The sequence below is a fragment of the Terrapene carolina genome, unplaced genomic scaffold, assembly GCF_002925995.2.
Source record: "Terrapene carolina triunguis isolate 2854851 unplaced genomic scaffold, T_m_triunguis-2.0 Scaffold94, whole genome shotgun sequence".
NCBI lineage: Eukaryota > Metazoa > Chordata > Testudines > Emydidae > Terrapene > Terrapene triunguis.
Genome location: NW_020664445.1, coordinates 244,470 through 264,025, shown reverse-complemented (window position 1 = coordinate 264,025; position 19,556 = coordinate 244,470). Strand labels below are relative to the sequence as shown.

Below are 19,556 nucleotides of genomic sequence, written 5' to 3'. Positions count from 1 at the left end.
CAGAGCTAGGGGCCGCGCGGCTGGAGCCAGGGGTCAGAGCCTGCTGCCGTGTGGATGGGGCCGGGGTCAGCACTCAGAGCTGGCTGCCGCCGCCGCCACACAGCTGGAGCATGGGACCAGAGCCGGGGACCAGGGGCTGGTGCCAGGGGCCAGAGCCCAAAGCCAGGACCACATGGCTGGAGCTGGGGATTGGCTCCTGAATCCCTGTGGCCAGGCTCCTGAAGTCGCGCCAGTGGAGCCTGCTGCCCAACCACCCCAAGCCCCTCCCCTCCCCTCCTTGAGAACTCCCCTTGTTTCTGCAGCAGTGTGCCCCGCCTGTCTCCAGAGGCAATGCAGGGTGGCGCATCCAGGAGCAACAGGAGGGGCAGAGGCTGATACTTTACCTCCCTTCCCCCCCCATTACCCCTCAGGAGGGTGTAGTGGCTGCACGAAAAGCCCGTGGTGGCACGTTTGAGAAACACTGGGTAGGAGACAGGGTTGTAGACTCACAGAAATATGGGCAAGAGAAAGGGCAGGGAGACACCAAGAGACTACTGAAAGAAACGGGTTTGAACCGAAGAGCTCATTCAAAAAAACACATTAACAAAGTGTCTGTAGTGACAGCTGTATGAAATAGTCACCCCCCCCCATCACGTCATCAAACCCACATTTAAGGACTAACACGGCTGCCTTCAAACCCCACTGTTCGTGCTCAAGTCTAACCAACCCTTCATCCTGACCTGATGAGGCCAGAAACCAGCATTATCAATCCTTGGCTCCACTCTCTTTTGGTTTCAGCTAATCAGCCCCCTCCACCTTTTCTCTCTCTCTCTCTCTCTTTTTTTAATGTGTATCTTTTCCTCCTCTCTTCCTTAAAACACTTTCCTTTCTCACTTTGCCCTGGAAGGGACCACCACCAAAAACCAAACAAATCAGAATGAGAACAAAGCAAGCAACAAATATATGTAGCATTTTCCCACTCTTCAGTGGGGAGCTGCCTGCCCAGCACCACGTGGGGCTATGTAAAGGTGTAAATAGCAGCACTCACCTGAGGACCCAAAATGGAGTCTAGCACTCCCATCATGCAGTTTGGCTTCTCTTGGTTCTAGAGAACATTTTTGCTGCCCAATACACTGCTCTCAGGCATGAAAGGATAGATCTGTGCTCTGGGATAAGGCAACTGAGAGTAGTTAACTCTGCTGTGTGCACTTTCCATATCACTCAGTGGGAGGTTTCCATACAGTTAATCCCATTGTGTGCTTTGCTTTACCTACCAAAACGAACACCTTGGTAGAATCATAGAATCATAGAATATCAGGGTTGGAAGGGACCTCAGGAGGTCATCTAGTCCAACCCCCTGCTCAAAGCAGGACCAATTCCCAACTAAATCATCCCAGCCAGGGCTTTGTCAAGCCGGGCCTTAATTGTGACCAATTGGTGACCAATTCAAGCAGTTTTTAGAAATACACTGCCTGTCTCAGTCCCAGTGGTTGAGGTTTTCAGAGCAGTCAAGGGTATTGAGACATACAGGGTGGAAGTTTCAAAAGCAGTCCATGTGGGCTAAAACTCTGCTCCTGTTGAAATCATGGGGAGTAGAGTTAGGCGAATGCTGAACGCTTTTGAAAGTCTCGCTCAATTCTTCTGTTAAAATGACTGGAAGTTGAGTCTGAATCCCTGGGACTGCTTTAAAAATCCCAGCCAGTGCTTGCATGTTCGCCTTTGTGGTGGCATGTCTCTGGGACCCCCTCCCACAGGCAGTGGACCCAGAATCTAAATGAATCCTGTTGTTTTTCTGTTTTATACCGAAACAAGACACCCTGCCAGAAAATGCAAGTATGAAGCCTGCAAGTGAAAGGTTTCTTAGGTATGTCTACATTGCAAATAAAAAGGTGGGTTCTTAACTCAGGTTAAAATAGCAGTGAAGACACGTCCGTTCAGCTTTTAACTTGGGTTAGCAGCTCGAGTTAAAGTTTATAGGGGAGTCTGAGGTTGAATGCAAACTGCTATCTAAGTTAAAAGCCAAGTTGCTGTGTCTTCATTGCTATTTTAACCTGAGTTAACTAACCCAAGTTAAAAACATCCCTTTTTTCCAGTGTAGATAGACCCTTAGTATGATATTGGTAGAACTGTGTGTGTTGGGGATTAAATATATAGCTCCTTTAGCTAGCCTTTATTGTATATACTGAATTCCCCATGTTCCATGCTGAGAATTTATCCCTTTAAATGTAATTAACTTCTGCTTTCCCCTTTTATTTTTCCAAGTCAATGGTAGGATTTGTGTAGGAAATTATCTCTGCAGCAGTTTGGATACAAAGGTCTGGTGAAGTGTTAAATCTCTTTTCCCCATGGAGCGCTCTGTGGGTCAGGATGCCCCTGAACTTTCAAAGCATCTGTTTTCTTTAACAGCATAATTACATGATCCACAATCAGAGGTGGAGCTTGGCAACACGGCACAGGGTGGTACAGTACAATGTGCACTGTACTCATGCGATTCTAGCAGAACTGGACTCAGATGTGTAGTTCAGATCTGAACTTCCCGAGCAGCTCAAGGGGGCCCCCTATTAATTAGTATGTGTTGTGGGAGTGAGGGGAGGCAAAATATTCCTACTTAAGGCTCCTCATGGGCTAGCACCGGACTGCGTGTGTGTGTTAGCAGAACGGAGAGTCTTAAGTGTAATACTATTCGCCGGTATTGGCTGGCAATTCTGTTACCTTCTTCAGTATGTTCTGCATTGCCAACTTACTGATTGGCTCCAGGCCCAGGAAAACTGATAGTTTTTGTTTTTTTTAATGATAGCACTTACAATACATAACAGTATTATTCCAGTAGGCAACAAAATACTGTATCTTAAGGACACTGTTTTTATCTTTCCATTAGCTTGTCTTTACTGCCTGGATACAGCCATAATAATAGAGAAAACAAGCACTTCCCAGTTCTGATGTTAGTCAGTGTAACTAGTATCTGCCTGCATAAGACACTGCTGGGGTTGTTTCTGAAAGCTCTGTGTGGCTTTGCTTTTAGTCAACTAAAGTACCTGCTGTAGCCTTATCTGTAAATACAGATTCTATCTGGAACTGAGAAGTAAAAATTGTACTGAGTAAACAATAGAACTTCCGTGGTTTCCCATTATCTATATAAACTTGACAGCATAGTTTATTACACACTGGTATTGTGTAATCAGAAATATATGCACATGGTTATCTTCAGTGTGCAATTATTTTCTCTCTTCAGGCTGTGTTGACAGAATTTCTGGGTTTGTTTCTAGTAACTTTTAACCCCCCAAATCTTGAAATGTAAAAATTGGCTAATTTGCTGAATGTTGCATTTGGCTTCAGCTGAGTAAGTAGAGCTTGGACCTGGGCTAGGGTTCATGGTTTCGGTTTGACCCATGGCTTTGATTCCAGTGTGGGTTTGATAGCACCACTGTCTTGTGACATTTCTGCCAAAAATGGTGAGAAAGTGACCGTGGGAAGCTTACAACATTTTGAATGATGGACAGATCAGCTGTTTTTGGGAGACTTCCACCATCTGGAACAGAAATCTTGTGCAAATGGTTGTTTTTGAGAGATCGCAGCCACATCAGATATATGGCTAGAACATAGGTCCCTTCCACATTTGCATCTCACCTGGAACCAAATCCGTAGGGAGGGATTTGGTTCTGAGGCCCTACCTCCCCAGATTCAGTGTTCAGATTTGGGAACTTCTCCATTCAGAGCACTTTTCATCTTCAAAGTGCTCTACAGACATTCACTAATCAATTTTTACAATATCCCTGTGAGCTAAGTAACAGCTGCCAAGGGACTTGAGACCTCACTCCAAAATACAGTGTGCGGTGGCATGGATTTTAGTGTAACAGTGGGGCAGTAAAAGACTGATGTGTTGGAAATATGATCTGTGTTGAATCAAAGGTCAGCTTTAGCCAGGCAGGGACGTGGAGCATACTTTAACCAAAATATCTATGAAATCCATGGAAAATAGATTTTTGCAGGCTGCTTCTTCATGGAAATCAAATGCCTTACCTTTTAAAATGTTATTGGTAATATAAATAGGGGAGTGTTAACCCCAGGGTTCCGGCTAAAATCCAATATGTGTAATTACGTTCTGCCTCCTGTTGCTAAATGCCCTTGCAGTTTCAGCTAGCTACAGCATTCTTCCTGACTTCTTGGTCTAAACTGTTGTCTGTTGTGTTGCTGCATGTTAAGCAGTGGTTGTATTTCACCCCAGAGGTAGCTGCATTTTAGTGAAGTGATTCCTCCATGTACTGTAGCCTGTATATTGAGTCACATTTGCAAAGAACTATGGACTAATTTGAGATGAAAGATATACTATAGACATGCAGTATATTGTAAGTCAGCTGAATGCATGCAACTTGCCTGCATGTGGTGGGTTAGAGCCTCAGCTGGTGTAAAACTGTGATAACTCTTGAAGTTAACATAGCTGTGCTGATTTACATCAGCTGAGGATCTGGCCCGTGGAGTGTGTACTGTACACTGGCAGCTATGAAGGGGATACTGTTGTACAGATTAAATTACAGGCTGATCTGGGAATTAGAAATCCTCCAGTGCTTTGGGAACCAAAACATCCAGTTTCCAACCAGCATTTGCCCTCTTGTGCTTGATTTTAAAGGACATATGGTAGGAGTGTCTTTCCCTGCTTAAACGAGCATTGCCTACTTCTGTCTTGCTTTTTTTCAGAACCTTACTGTTCCTTTAAAGTAGTTTTTAAGGCAGTGTGATAATGGGAACTATTGCACAGCCCTAAAAATAGATGATGCTACCAGCCCTGCCTATAATAATAATAATTAATAAATACTAACTTTAGGATGCACACAGGTAGTTCTTGTTGATGTTAGTAGCAGCTTTGCGTGTGCATCTGAAGGCAGGATTTACGGTGGACCTTCCCCTTATGAATCTCTGTGTGTTGTTGTTAACAGGACCTTCTCAGATGATGGCTGAACACAGGCATGTGCCAGAAGTGGATTCATTCCTGGGGCAAGACTAGCAAAGGCTTTGAGCTTGGCTGAGTAGTGTTTTCCTAGCTGAGTCTCAGTGCTTGCCCTGTCTGTGCCATCCAGCTGCCATAACCCAGACCTTTCCAACACTACAGATGCAGTTCTCTATGCCTTTTGTGGGCTGCATCCACACAATATATATATTACATGTATGGCCCTGAGGATGTCACACGGGCCGCAGCTGTGTGCTGATTGGGCTGCGGGTTGAGAACCACTGCACTTGAAAGTGACATAACAAGCCCTGGAATGATTAGACATTCTAGGCAGCAGGGGGCAGTGGCATGAAGACACAGGGTATGTCTACACAGCAAAGAAAAACCTGTGCATAGTCCACAAGCCCAAGTTGGCTGGCACGGGTCAGCCGTGGGGTTTTCTTTGCTGTGTGGACATACCCACACTTTCCAGTATGTTCTAAACAGCGTACTACTAGTGCTGAACTCCAGCGTGTTCTGCTCTGATTACAAAGTTGTGCTCCGCAGTGGGATAATCCTGATTTGAATGGTGATACCTTTTCATGCAGTTAGTGCATATTTGCCCTGGTTTTCATCAGGACTCCCAGGAAATTGTCAGGAACATAGAAATTGCTGTATCATCAGATCAGACCAGTAGTTTTTCTGGTCCAGTATAACGTCTCCAATGATGACTGGTATCAGTTACTTCAGAAGAAGTTGCAAGAACCGTTGCAGTAGGCAGTTTATGCAATAACTTGTCCTGGAGAAATTTCCCTTCTGACTCCCAATAATCAGAGGTTGGCTTAAAAGCCTAAAGCATAAGTGTTAAAAGTGGTTGATTTTGGGGGGGACAGGTAGTCGGGGGAGACAAGCAATGGCTTTTCAACCAAAACAAACAATTTTGGGGGGAATTTTCATTTTAGTTTAAATTTTCTGCCCATCGGAGCTTGCACCATATTTACACACACTCTCTCTCTGTTACTTCCCAGTACCTCATAAGCCTGGTGTTTTTTTTTTAAATCGTATCATGTTTAATACTCTGTTAGAAGCTTGAAAATAAGTTTTTCTCTTTGTTTTAGTCTCCATTTGGCAAACCTTGTTTTACTCTTGTTTGTACTAATCACAGAATCTGGTCCAGGGTGGAAGAAGAGATAATAGAGCATTTGTCTCTTTCCCTGCTTGTCTGCAGTATTTAAATAAGGAGACTGTTCTCTAGTGGGTCGGATGCAGGTCTGACAGTCTGCAGACCTGGCTTCTAATCTCAGCTCTGCCATTGACCTGCTGTGTGACCTTGGACAAGTCACTTCACCTCCGTGCCACTGTTTCCCCTCCTGCCCATTGTAAGCTGTTTGGGGCAGGGACTGTCTGTGACTATATGTATATACACTGTCTAGCTCAACAGGGCCTTGATAACCACTGGGGACCCAAGGTACTACCAGCAGAAAAAAATAATTTGTTTCTATGGATTGGTCTGGCGGCTGTATGCCAGATTCTCCACTGGTGTAAATTGCTGTTGCTCCACTGAAGCCAACAGAGCGACACCAGTTCATACTATTTGAGGATCCGGCCTGTGGTGTGCAATTGTTCGTGAGGAGCTCGTGCTCGCTGTGGGAAATGAGGAACTCAGACGGGTCAGAGGGAAGAGGTGGATAACATTTTGCAGTTTGCCTCTCACTAATGCTGTGGCTCTATTAGTCCCGTGAGGTGCTCCAGGATTGCCTGGCTCACACTCTGTAGCATGGAACTGCCCGTCTGACTGAAACCTTCCCAGCATGACCTCCAAAAGAGGAGGAGGAGGAGTGAGCCATTCTCCAGAGTTGCACATAACCTTTCCCCCCTCTCTCAGAAGAAACTTAGCAGTCAGACAAGTAAATGAAACAGACAGGAGAAAGGGAACTGCTTGAATCCTTCTTAAACTCAGACTCATAGAAATGTAGGCCTGGAAGGGACTTCTAGAAGTCATCAAGTCCAGTCTCCTGGGCTGAGACAGGGCCAAATAAACCAACACCATCCCTGCCAGGTGTTTGTCCAACCTGTTCTTAAAAAACCTCCAGTGATGGGGATCCCACAACCTCCCACAGTAGCCTGTTTTCCGAAAAGGAAGATGTGTGAAGGTTCTGGATGGGCCTTAACATAACTGGTTGTCTCCCCTGACAACAGGCTGAGGCACTTTATGGCTTGAGAGCAGATAGGCCTACCACCTCCCACAGCAAAAGGACAATACGTTTACATGGGAAAGGGACAACTGTTGGCAGATTAGGCTGGCGTGTTGATGCTAGCAGATCTTGCACCACAGGCCTTCCGAGCTGCTCAATTTCCTGTCAGCAAATCAAGGTAATGTTGTGTAACATGTTCCTATGACTGTTTTAGCTCCTGTCGGCATCAGGTAGGAAGAGATTTAGCTGTGAGAGCTATACCACCTGTACAAGGGAAGGATGCCATGTGGAGGGAAGAAAAAATGAAAAGCCAAATGAGCCCTTAAAGGAGGCTTGTGTGACGCTCCAGCACGCTGCATGGATGTGTTGCCAAAAGTTTAATCATGGGAATATAACACGGGCAAATGAAAATTGCCCAGCACTGGCTGATTACTGGGAATCAAAAGGGTTTGTTTGTACCATAACAGAGCTGGGTCACTGGATCAGTAGGTCCTTTGCTAATATAGTCTCTAACATTGCTGGTTCCTCTGGATAAGCAAGAGACGCTGAGAGCTCACAGGTCCTGAGTTCTATTCCCATATCTGACATTGGTAATTTACTAGCCTGTCTTAGGGTTTCATGTTGCTGTCCATCACCATCATATCTAAATGCCTTCCTCAGAAAATAGATTAGCATTAGTGAAGTTGCTATTCTTCTCTCTTTTCTAAGTAGAAGAATTCTGATTGGGGTAGGGTTATTTTGTTTGTTTGGGTTGTTTATTTCAGGTCTTTATTTTTGTGGGGGCTGATGGAAGGAGTGGGTGCTCAGCTCTATGATGGAGAAGTTTCACCAAAGAGAATGTTATCTCGATTTTATATGCAGGGAAATTGAGGGTAAGAGACTTGCTCAGTAAATCAATGGATGATCCAGGCTGAGAACACGATGCCTCCTGGATCCCAGTCCTATGCCATGTCCCACTGGGTCAGACTGTCTACCGGACAGGTCAATGCACTTGTGTGTCTCTGGTTTTCCATTTGTGTAACGGGGAAGGTAAAATGCTGCAGCGCCGCTTACCCTATGGCCATCTTGCGTGATGCAGAAGTGGTCCTTAAAATACATTTTCATTTGCTGGGTTAGGGATCTGTGTGGGAAGAGACAGCTCACCTTGCAACAAACAGGTGGACCAGACCGCTGATGCTGTCTGTATTGGTGCAGTGCAAGGGGCAGCTGTGGGGGGAGAGAACTTGTTGGGGAGGGCAGGGATCCAGAAGGATGGTACGCAATGCAAGTGCACTTTGGTTGCTCCCGGCTGTTGGAACAGCTCCTTAAGGTCTTTGGCAGCCTGGGGTATGATAGACCAGTCCTGGCACTGCTCTGATTTATAAATGGGCTTAGCCCCAGTATACCAAGAGGGGCAAAGGTGTCCCTCTCCTCACTCCAGTTTCTGTATCAAGTGCAGCTCACCCAGAGCTGAGAATCAGGCCCCATAAGTCTGAACCCTACCTAGTGGGTATCTTTGTGCCTTGCAGCCCCTTCTCAATCACATCACAAGGAAAGAAACATCCACTGATCGTTCCCATGGATTTCTCAATCTTGCATTGCCGCTTTTGTTAATTGAGAGAGGCAGGCGTGTGATTGCTTTGTGCCGGGAAAGGAATCCACTCGCCTGCAGGCACTTACAAGAATCTGCCGATGCTAAGGAGCAAAGTAAAGGCTTCCATAACTCGTCTGGTCTTGCCACTTGATCTTGCAGTGATGCCTTAATGCTGTTTTTATGGCAACACAATCACTTTTCTATTAGCAGCCTCTGAGATAATAAATAAAGGGTTATGACTGCACTTCAGGATCAAGGGAAAGGAGTGGCTGAGCTGGGAGAAATGGAAGTTCAGCCAAAAGCCGATCAATCCAGTAATAGCAAAGGAAGTGCAGGAAATAACATAATTGTTTTCTGTCTTGAATGTCCCACTAGACAGCTGAAGAAGTGGGTTTTTACCCACGAAAGCTTATGCCCAAATAAATCTGTTAGTCTTTAAGGTGCCACCAGACTCCTTGTTGTTTTTGTGCATACAGACTAACACGGCTACCCCCTGATACTTGACACCACTAGAAGAGTGTCTGCAGTTGCTGAAGGTGCAGTCATGGCACATGGACTGACTGGCTGCCTTGTTTTCTTCAGACCTTTTAATTAACAAAGAGCAGCAGAGAGCAAGCCTCCAGTCCTGAGCTCAGCACAGCTCCTTGCAAGATCCAGGCCTTAGTGTGGGTAGACTGGGAATTAAAGAGCAAAGCTGGCTGTACAGTAGGGAGAGGAGCTCCTTTCACATGTTAGGTTAGATCCTCAGCTGGTGTAAATCAGCAAAGCTCTATTGACTTCAGTGGTGCTAAATTGATTTACACCAGCTGAGCCTACACCCAAACTCAGATCCAAGTTTCATGATTAGGGCTCATCTCTAACTTTATTTATTTTATACGTTTCAACCTTGAAGGGCCTGATCTGCTGCCTCGTTTGTCAGAAGCACAAGCCGTACTCTGGTACTGAACTCGACTGGCTCTGTTGGCAGCAAAGGGCAGGACGAAGGGGGTGAGCTGTTCCATCGCAGTAGAACATAGATCATCCCAACAGGGGGTGAAGAATTTCTTTAATGGCAGGGATGCATTTTGGTGATTACGCTGTAATTCCAGCAAGTGTCCTCCCACCTTAAGTGCTCCCATTACTTAGTATGTTGTTAGCGCATTCAGGAACTATGACTGTGTTGTTTGCGGGCATTGTGGCAGTTTTGAACTAACAATCTTGCATTGTTTGCATCGGTTGTGTTATGCTCTGGTGGGTAAATAGCCTTGGACAGAATGATGGGTGTTTTGAAAGGGACGCCTTTAAAAAAGCCTCGTCTTCTAAGGCTACGTCTACGCTAGCACTTTTGTCAGTATAATTTATGTCGCTCAGATGTGTGGAAAAAAACACACCCCTGAGCGACATAAGTTACACCGACAGAAATGCCAGTGTGGACAGCTCTGTCAGCTACCGCCGCTCATTGGGAATTGTGTAGTTCTGTCCCTTTGGCAGAGAGCAGCTACACGGGAGATCTTACAGCGGCACAGCTGCATCAGTATAGCTGTGCCGCTGTAAGGTCTGTAGTGTAGACATACACTTTGACTGTGCAGTGCTGGAGTTTAGATTGATTGCATTGCTCTGCTCCCCTCCCCACCTGTGACTGGCTTCAGGGGCAAGTCAGTGTGTGGGCCTCCGTGATTTGAAGAGCGGGGACTCTGTGGGGTGGCTCAGTCTGTCGTGATGGAAAGAGGACCAGAGGCGGGGTGAGCTCACCAAGAAGGAGGTTGGCCTTTTGGTTCAGGCACTGGACTTGAGGTCAAGACAAGTCATTGCTTTGCTACAGGCTTTCTGTGGGACCTCAGGCATGTCAGCACAGTTGCTTGTGGGAGAAAGATTAATGTCGCACCAACCTGAAACAAAATGTTTTGGCATTTCTGAATCAACATTTTTTTGAATTTTCCATTTGGTGAAAAACTTTGACTTTTTGTCAGGAATCGGGATGAAAACAAACGTAGAAATATGCCTGGGATGGGAATTTCAGCCAGCACTGTGTACTTTTGAAAAAGCTGGCTGATAATGAGGAAAGAAAACACCCGAGGGACATTGTGTTAGTTAATTTATAGACAAGTAAGAAGACAAGGTTCCTTCGCAGTCCACATCATCTTTACAGACAGGGCAGTGGGAATCCAAAAATAGCTTCTTTACATTCTGTAATAAAATGCACGTTGCTTTGCTGCAGTTGTCCAAACACTTTGAGTTAGACAAACTAAAGAGAATCTTCCTAACTAACAAAGATCCAGTTTCCGAGCAGCAATAAAGAACAAAGGAGGAGGAAATACAGGAAGAGCAGGAGAATTGTTGTTCAATAAAATTTTATTAAAAGAGCAACTAGAAAAATAGACTCTATTTAGAATTGGGCTAAATGAAAAAGCTTGCAAATGTCTGATCTTTAAATGCCACTGTGTCTTTGTCCAGCTAATCTCTTTGTCCATTTGAGTTTCAGTGCTGTTGATGATCTCACCAAAACCCAAACATACCGAGTAATTCTTTAGCCAATGCAGTGCAGTTAGGAAGTAGCCAGAAATCAGGAGGAAGGAGATTTTTGAATCGGAGTAATTTTGGGGGGCAGAGCCCTCAGCTGGTGTGAATCGGTGTAAATGGCTTATGCTGATTTGCTCCAGCTGAGGATCTGGCCCACTTTTCTTAGTGCCAGTCTTGGCTGAAAAGAAAACTAGGCCTGTTTGTTTGCACGAGCCTGTTATGTTTTTTTTCACAGTATGATCAATGGGCAGGTTATTAAATCATCCTGCCTGGGAGTGGGAATAAGGCTTTCACCCTGAAGTAACCTCCTGTCAGCGTTAGCTCCAGCTTTCCTCAGCCCAGCTGATGGTGGCGATTATTTTTCATGTAGAACAAAAAGGCTACAGGGAACTTGTAACCAGAGATGTAGGCTAGAGAGCAATGACCGACAGTAACCCCGGCGTGCTCGTGCTGCAAGGAGAATGGGGAGTGTGGCTTTTCCTCCCCCGCTCTCGCCTCATAATTCTTATACCAGACTGGTGTCCTGCCAAGTCGAGACAAAAGAAACCCTGAGAGGCATACAGAGAGTGGGACTCCATGTTCTTGGGACATGTGGCCACCCTGGCGTGCTCCCCATCCCCTCCCAGCGCTGTGGAGTTTTGCAGCAGGCTCACTCCAGTGCCTTCTCAGAAAGGCACTGAGTGTTTCTTGTAAGCAGTCAAGCTGATGAAAACAAGAACGAGAGCCCTGTGCCACAGTGGCTGCTGCTCCCTCTGGGATGAGCAGTGCAGCCGTGCGGGAATACAAGCTATTAGGAGTCCGTTGCATTAGGGCTCTCCCTCTTTGCCATCAATTACCAATTTGTTTTGTGCCTCTGCTCTTCCTTAAGTAGAAAAGGCATCAGGATATCTACCTAATCAGCTTAGCCTATGCCTATGAATCTTCTCTAGAGTCAACCATGTCAATTCTCTTCATAAGAACATAAAAGCGGCAGGGCGGGTGCAAGGATGTTTCGCTCCCTAGGCAAAACTTCCACCTTGCCCCCCCCCCCAGCCCTGTGGCAGCTCTCCGCCCCTCCTCCGCCCTAAGGCACCCCCCCATGGCAGCTCCCCACCCCCCCACCCTGAGGCGCCCCCCCGCGCAGCAGCTCCCCCCGGCCCAGGAAGCCGTGCGGCAGCTCCCCACCCCAGCTCACCTCTGCTCCACCCCCTCCCCGAGCCCTGCGGCAGCTCCCCGCCCCCCTGGGGAGCTGTGTGGCAGCTCCCCACCACAGCTTACCTCTGCTCCACCTTCTCCCGGAGCACGCCGTCGGTGCTCCACTTCTTCCGCCTCCCAGGCTTGCGGCGCCAATCAGCTGTTTGGCGCCGCAAGCCTGGCAGGGAGAGAAGCAGAGCGGGGCGGCGTGCTCATGGGAGGAGGCGGAGCAGAGGTGAGCTGGGGTGGGGAGTTCCCCTGCATGCCGCCCCCCCCCCCTTACTTGCTGCAGGCAGCCCTCCCCGCGCCCCCCTGCCCCAGCTCCCTCCGCCTAAATGCCGCCGACGACCGGGGCGGCCGAAGATCCGGCCGCCGCAGTCGCCGCCGAAGGACCCGAAATGCCGCCCCCCAAATGCTAGCGCCCTAGGCGACCACCTAGGTCGCCTAATGGGTTGCACCGGCCCTGAAAAGCGGCCATATCGGGTCAGACCAAAGGTCCACCTGGCCAGTGTCCTGTCTACCAACAGTGGCTAATGCCAAGTGCTTCAGAGGGAATGAACAGAACAGTTAATTATCAAGTGATCCATCCCTGTCACTTATTCACAGCTTCTGGCAAACAGAGGCTAGGGACACCATCCCTGCCCAGCCTGGCTAATAGCCATTGATGGACCTATCCTCCATGAACTTATCTCCTTCTTTTTTGAACCCTATTATAGTTTTGGCCTTCACAACATCCTCTGGCAAGGAGTTCCACAGGTGGACTGTGCGTTGTGTGAAGAAATACTTCCGTTTGTTTTACACCTGTTGCTTATTAATTTAATTTGGTGATCCCTGGTTCTTGTGTTATGAGAAGGAGTATACAACACTTCCTTGTTTACTTTCTCCACACCAGTCATGATTTTATAGGCCTCTATCATATCTCCCCTTAGTCATCTCTTTTCCAAGCTGAAAAGTCCCAGTCTTATTAATCTCTCCTCATATGGAAGCTGTTCCATACCCCTAATCATTTTTGTTGTCCTTTTCTGTACCTTTTTTCTATACCAACATATCTTTTTTGAGATGGGGCGGCCAGATCTGCACACAGTATTCAAAATGCAGGCATACCGTGGATTTATATAGAGGCAATATGATATTTTCTGTCTTCTTATCTGTCCCTTTCCTAATGATTCCCAACATTCTGTTCGCTTTTTTGACTGCCACTGCACGTTGTGTGGCTGTTTTCAGAGAACTATCCACAATGACTCCCAAGATCTCTTTCTTCCCTCAACTCCCCACTGCTTAGCGTTTGCACCTTTCATCTCTACTGCATTCCTTTGTATTGCCAACATCAAGCATTCAAAAGCCCCGGAGTCAGGCCCCCCAAATCATGGGATTGGTTTAAAAATCATGAGTTTTTAAAAAAATAAAAATCAATGTTGGGGTTCTGTTCTTTACTCTCTGGTTTCTAAGACTTCAGGGTACAACATTTTCCAGCGTTTCGCCTCAACCATGAAGATTCTGCTTTAAAAAGAAAAAGAAAAAGAAAAAAGCTGAGATTCTCATATAATCATATGATTCCAGGAACTGGGGCTTTTAGAAAAACACTAAATATCATAAGACTTACCAAAAAAAAAAGTGAGAGATGGCAAGACTACTTCCTAGATCTATCTGTGCTATCTGTATAAAGTAACCTCTGGCTCCAGGCACACTTGTGTCTGCCTGTGCTTGGCCTGGAAATGTCTTGTGGTAGGTTACAATGATGGTGATTATTAGTAGTACTCGTGTTATTAATGATCAAACATTTTATATAAGATTTAGTAAGTTTCTTATTGCCCTGTACACCAGTTCAGTTCTGCTTAAGCGTACAAAATAGAGTTCAAGTGGAGACCTGAACCTCTTGTGCCTAGCCTTCTGCACTGGAGTGAATTTCCCCAAAACTGAAGAGCAATTTATTCTGAACCATTGAGCTCCCCTTGCATCTCATGTGCCTGGCAGCTGATTAAATGCAACAAATCAGGTGTTAGTGAAGGTGTTGGAGGGAGGTTGTTTTCAAAGATTCTATTTTTGGTGTGAAAACATGGCAGGCCCAATGTATCTCTGCAAGCTGCTGTATTTCAGAGCACATTGGCAGCAGCTACTGTTTTCCTTTTTTGTTCTGCATTGTCATCGCCCCTTCCCCTTCCCCCCAACCAGGTTTTGCTATTTTAGTTTGAAGATTTCACATTCTTTCTCCTTTTTGATTTGCACTAAATAAAACCGAGTGATGCTTGCTTCTCACCTAACAGGTTTGAAACTCCGGGATTTCCTGGTCGACAACGAGACCTTCTCAGACTTTCTCCATCATAATGTTTCCGTGCCATCGTTTGCTGTGGATGAGATACTGAATGCAGAGGTCAACCTCAAGCGGGTGAGGAACTCTTTCAAGCATTATTATTATTATTGTGGTAGCATCTAGGAGCCCTGCCCCATTGTGCTGGTTGCTGTACCAATGCAGAAAGATGGTCCCTGCCCCAAAGAGCTTACAATCTCATCTTGGTTGGTTTGCAGCAAGGTGTAAGAGGACTTGAAAATCCACGTAGAGAGTCTGGAAATGCCTAAAAGGCACAGAACACTTGAAAAGCCAAAGAGAATTTCTCAAGTCCTGCTTTCCAATGAAAATGCATGGCCAAGCAGTGTTGTTTGGACTATTTTACTTTTCTTTCTCAATGACAAAGAAAAGATGGCCTTGTGGGTAAGTCACAGGAATGGGACTCAGGAGCTCTGCTGCAGACTGCCAGAGTGACCTTGGGCAAATCACTTAATTTCTCCGTGCCTCGGTTCCCAGTCTGTCCGATGGGGAAGAGGAAGGTTCCTTTTCCCCACCCTTTGTCTGTCTTTTGTTTAGATTGTCAGCTCTTTGTGATAGGGACAGTGTGCTTGTACAGAACATAGTGGAACTAAGCGAATAATTGACTTTTTTTCAAAGGATCTGAAGAAAAATTGATTCAGTTTGACCCCAAATGATTTTTTTTATTTTTGACATTTCATTTTGGGTAATTTTGGTGTGCTTTTTACCCTTTGTTTTGGTTTAAAAAATTAGCCAAATTTCTAAACAGAATGCTGTTTTGAAAAGAAAAGTCAAAACATGTGGTTTTGAAATGGTCAAAATGAAACATTTTGATTTTTGTGGGAAAAAATCAGTTTTTTTTTTTGGCTGAAACTATTTGCCAAATCGGACCCAAATTCGTAATGGTGCCTGGTACAATGGTGACCTGATTTTGGCTGAGATGTGTGAAAGCTACTGCACATAATACAGGAAGGTGCAAATACTGGAGTCCTTGACATAATTGTTTTCTTTGTCAAACTCAGAACATTGGGCTTACTAGGCTGCAAAAGCTCAATGGCCTACCTAGCTCATGTTTCTCTTTCTGACATTGGCCAGGGCTGGTTGCTTCCGATGTCAGAGGACGACGTATGCTCACAGTAACGCAAGTGCCCATGCAGTTGTCTAGCATAGAGGGAAAATTCTTCCTTCTTCTCAGCCCTGTTCTTGATCAGTTTATATCCTGAAGGATGGTGACTTAACCCTTTTAAACTTTGATCCTTCTTAATTTCGGATGCTGGTCTCATTCATACAAATGTTTGATGCTTTCTAGAATTTGACAAAGCCATCTGCTTTGGATAGTTAATCCTATAAGTTAATACATTACTCTAAAAAAAATTCTTTGTATCTATTTTAAGGAATCTGTCTGCAGCCCTAATTTTTCTGAAGCTCAGTATAGAATCAAAGAGAAGCACATATTAGATGTGAACATGGGACACATAATCAGAGAACTTTAACAACGTGTGTAGTGCTGAGTATTGGGAATGTAGAGACAGCTTTTAAAGAGATTAATAATTAAAAGATAAATGAAATAAAACTAACTGGCGCCCAGTCTTTTGACAAACTTGAACTTGATTTGGTAGCCACAGTAGCCATTAGGAAGGCAGTATAAGTGAGAGGGAAAGTAATACTTTTAGCAGACCAACATATTAGAGCTACTCTGGTGACACTAGAGGGGAAAACTGCTAGCTAGGTTTCTCTTGAATCACTTTAACTTACACCTTGATCTTGTCAATAGAAGAACACGTTTTGTGTGGACTCTGTCAGTATTGTTGAATGATGTTTTCCAGCCCCATAATATTTTCCATTGAAGTACAGTAGTAGCCATAAACCAAAATCAACAAGTTGTACCGTCGCCCAGTGGGACTCTGGAGCCTGGTAGGGGGCTTCAGGGACTACCATAATATAAATAATGAATCAAAGCAGACGTCTTTCTTCCTGAAAAACTTCATGATCTGGCTTGTGACTCAGAAAAAGCATAAAATGTTCCCAAGTGATTTCGCTGGAGAGTCGTGTGAGCGGCCTGACTTTACTGCTGGATTGAATATTGATTGTGAGGGGAAGGTTTGTTTGGTTTTGGTGGGTAGGAATGGAGAAGTAGAGGGGAGGATCTCTGCAGAGAGAATTAGTGCCCACTGCAGGTATACAGTCCTCTCCCCGCTCTGTATTGAAGTTAGGACTCTGTATCCCCCTGTGTGAGATCTGGGATTATTTCCAGGTGCTGCTTTCTCTTTCATTCACCTCAGAAAAGTAGGAGCTGGCAGTGCCAAGGGGACATTATTGGTATATAGTTAAAGCTCCAACCAGGATTGTGTACTCTATAGGTACTGTACAGATACATGTGATGAGATACAAGGTCTCTGCCTTGAAGAGCAGTCTAGTCAGCTCTTGGGGAAAGACGACACCAACTCAGATCACTCTATAGCACTCCTCAGACCAATTAGGCTGGGATTTTCAAAGGAGTGTTGATTAGTGCCGAAGAGATAGCCACCCCGACGACCTCCTCAGCCAGAAGCTGGAGATTTGAGCCCTGAAAACATAGAAAGCTGTAAAACCACTTAGACTGTAGGTTTGTGGGGCAGGGACTGTCTCTATGTTCTGCATTTGTACAGCACCTAGCACAATGGGTCTTGGCCCATGACTGGGGCTCCTGGGTGCTACCACAGTATAACTAACAATAGGACTGAACAATTGCACCTAGGTCACCTAAGCCACTTCTGATTGACTGTACAAATCTATGGAACAAATCTCCCAGTTTTACATACACGGTGCTTAGTGGACAGGAGAGAAAGGATACTGTGATCCATGAGCCTGAAATAAAGTGACCTGTGTCTTGTTTTTCAGATACAGTCCCAACTTCTACAAAAATGATCTTGACATTTTAAGACTCCTTGGGGGAATTAGCCTGTCATTTATAATTTATGCTTCTACCTGAAGTCACCACAATTTCAGACCGATTGTAATTTTCATGAAGTTGTGACTTCATGTGGCTGGGAGGTTTTTTTTGGTCCTGTCTGCTTGTTATTTTTGTTTAATACAGATATTTTTGTTGTTATAAGTGTTGTGCCCCAAGTCGCACAGGAAATCTGTGCCAGAATTGGAAACTAAACCCAGATCTCCTGAATCCCTTGAGGTCCGCTGCCTTTAACCGCAAGACCATCCTTCTCTGATATTGCTGTGGTGCTGGTGGTAATGATTTTGTGAAGTGCCACCATTACAGATCACAAAACACATCCCATTTACTCAACAGAGAACAAAGCTTGGATTCATCCTGTTTCTGGAGTGCAGATGTAGGCAGAAGTTAAGGTTCTATAACTCTGAGTCCATTTGCATCCTTCCTTAGATAGGCATCTCTCCACTGGATGGTTGACATGTTTTTGCCTTGAAAAATATGAAAGTTCTTGTACTTCGTTGGCTCAAAATGATACAAGAGATTTTAGTGAGACTCTGTCACAGTGTGGCTGGCCCCAAAGAGACCAGGTTACTGGAGGAGTCCTGGAAGGAAGCTGAAGTTGGTTCCTTAGAGAAGGCTGAAGGTAGGAGGGCATCAAGAGAGGTTTGCTGACTGGGGTCCCCAAACCAGAGAGCCAGGGCTGGAGAGGGCTGAAGGCAGGAGGAGCAGCAGCAGAGGGAGTTGCGTGCTTGGGAGTCTGCAGAAGGGAAACTGAGACAAGCATTGCTTGTTGTGCCACAGCCTGCCGCAAGAGGGTGCTCTGAGCAGGGGTCGCCCTCTGACCGACTCCTAGTGATCACCTTTGATTCAGACTGACGTCCAGTCCAGGCATGCTAGCGGTTGCAAACCAAGAAAAGCAGAAATGGAGAGAAACGCTATTGTTAGTTGTGTAAATCTGGTTGCCCTGCCACTATTCACAAAGTAAACCATGACATTCCAAATAGAGTCACAGAGCTTCTCTTGTTTATCACCTGTGTTAAGCATTTACCATTGCACATTCAAAGGACTCTAGTGCCATAATGACCTGTTAAAGGGATTTGGAGATCAGTCCCATGAGAGACCCAGGTATTAGATAATTGATCAGAGGTTTTTTCATAGATTCATAGATTCTAGGACTGGAAGGGACCTCGAGAGGTCATCGAGTCCAGTCCCCTGCCCGCATGGCAGGACCAAATACTGTCTAGACCATCCCTGATAGACATTTATCTAACCTACTCTTAAATATCTCCAGAGATGGAGATTCCACAACCTCCCTGGGAAATTTATTCCAGTGTTTAACCACCCTGACAGTTAGGAACTTTTTCCTAATGTCCAACCTAGACCTCCCTTGCTGCAGTTTAAGCCCATTGCTTCTTGTTCTATCCTTAGAGGCTAAGGTGAACAAGTTTTCTCCCTCCTCCTTATGACACCCTTTTAGATACCTGAAAACTGCTATCATGTCCCCTCTCAGTCTTCTCTTTTCCAAACTAAACAAACCCAATTCTTTCAGCCTTCCTTCATAGGTCATGTTCTCAAGACCTTTAATCATTCTTGTTGCTCTTCTCTGGACCCTTTCCAATTTCTCCACATCTTTCTTGAAATGCGGTGCCCAGAACTGGACACAATACTCCTGCTGAGGCCTAACCAGCAGGTTTTCATTCCTGTTTAATATCTGTAAAGGAAATGAATCCTTAACTTAAAGTACGAGGTGTTTGTGGACAGGAGTTAGGGATCTGGTCTTATGTCCATTGAAGTCCGTGGCAATGTTCCCATTGACTTCAGTAGCTCAGGATCAGTTCCAAACATTGCAAAATTACAAGCGCCAGGCTGTGGCCACTCCTTTGTGAACGTGTCAGGAAGAGAGAGGGAGGAACCAACCTCCTCCCATCTCATCACACACACACACACACACACACACACACACACACACACACACACAC

General features: G+C 45.5%; 1 protein-coding gene across 1 annotated transcript in view; it reads left to right on the top strand.

Annotated features, from left to right (window-relative positions):
* Positions 1 to 19,556, top strand: part of ABCA1 (ATP binding cassette subfamily A member 1) — a 92,270-nt gene that overhangs the window by 11,011 nt on the left and 61,703 nt on the right. The window contains exon 3 of the mRNA XM_024208018.3: positions 14,608 to 14,729. Coding sequence (XP_024063786.2) covers positions 14,608 to 14,729 — 122 coding nt within the window. The remainder of the gene's footprint in view (positions 1 to 14,607; positions 14,730 to 19,556) is intronic.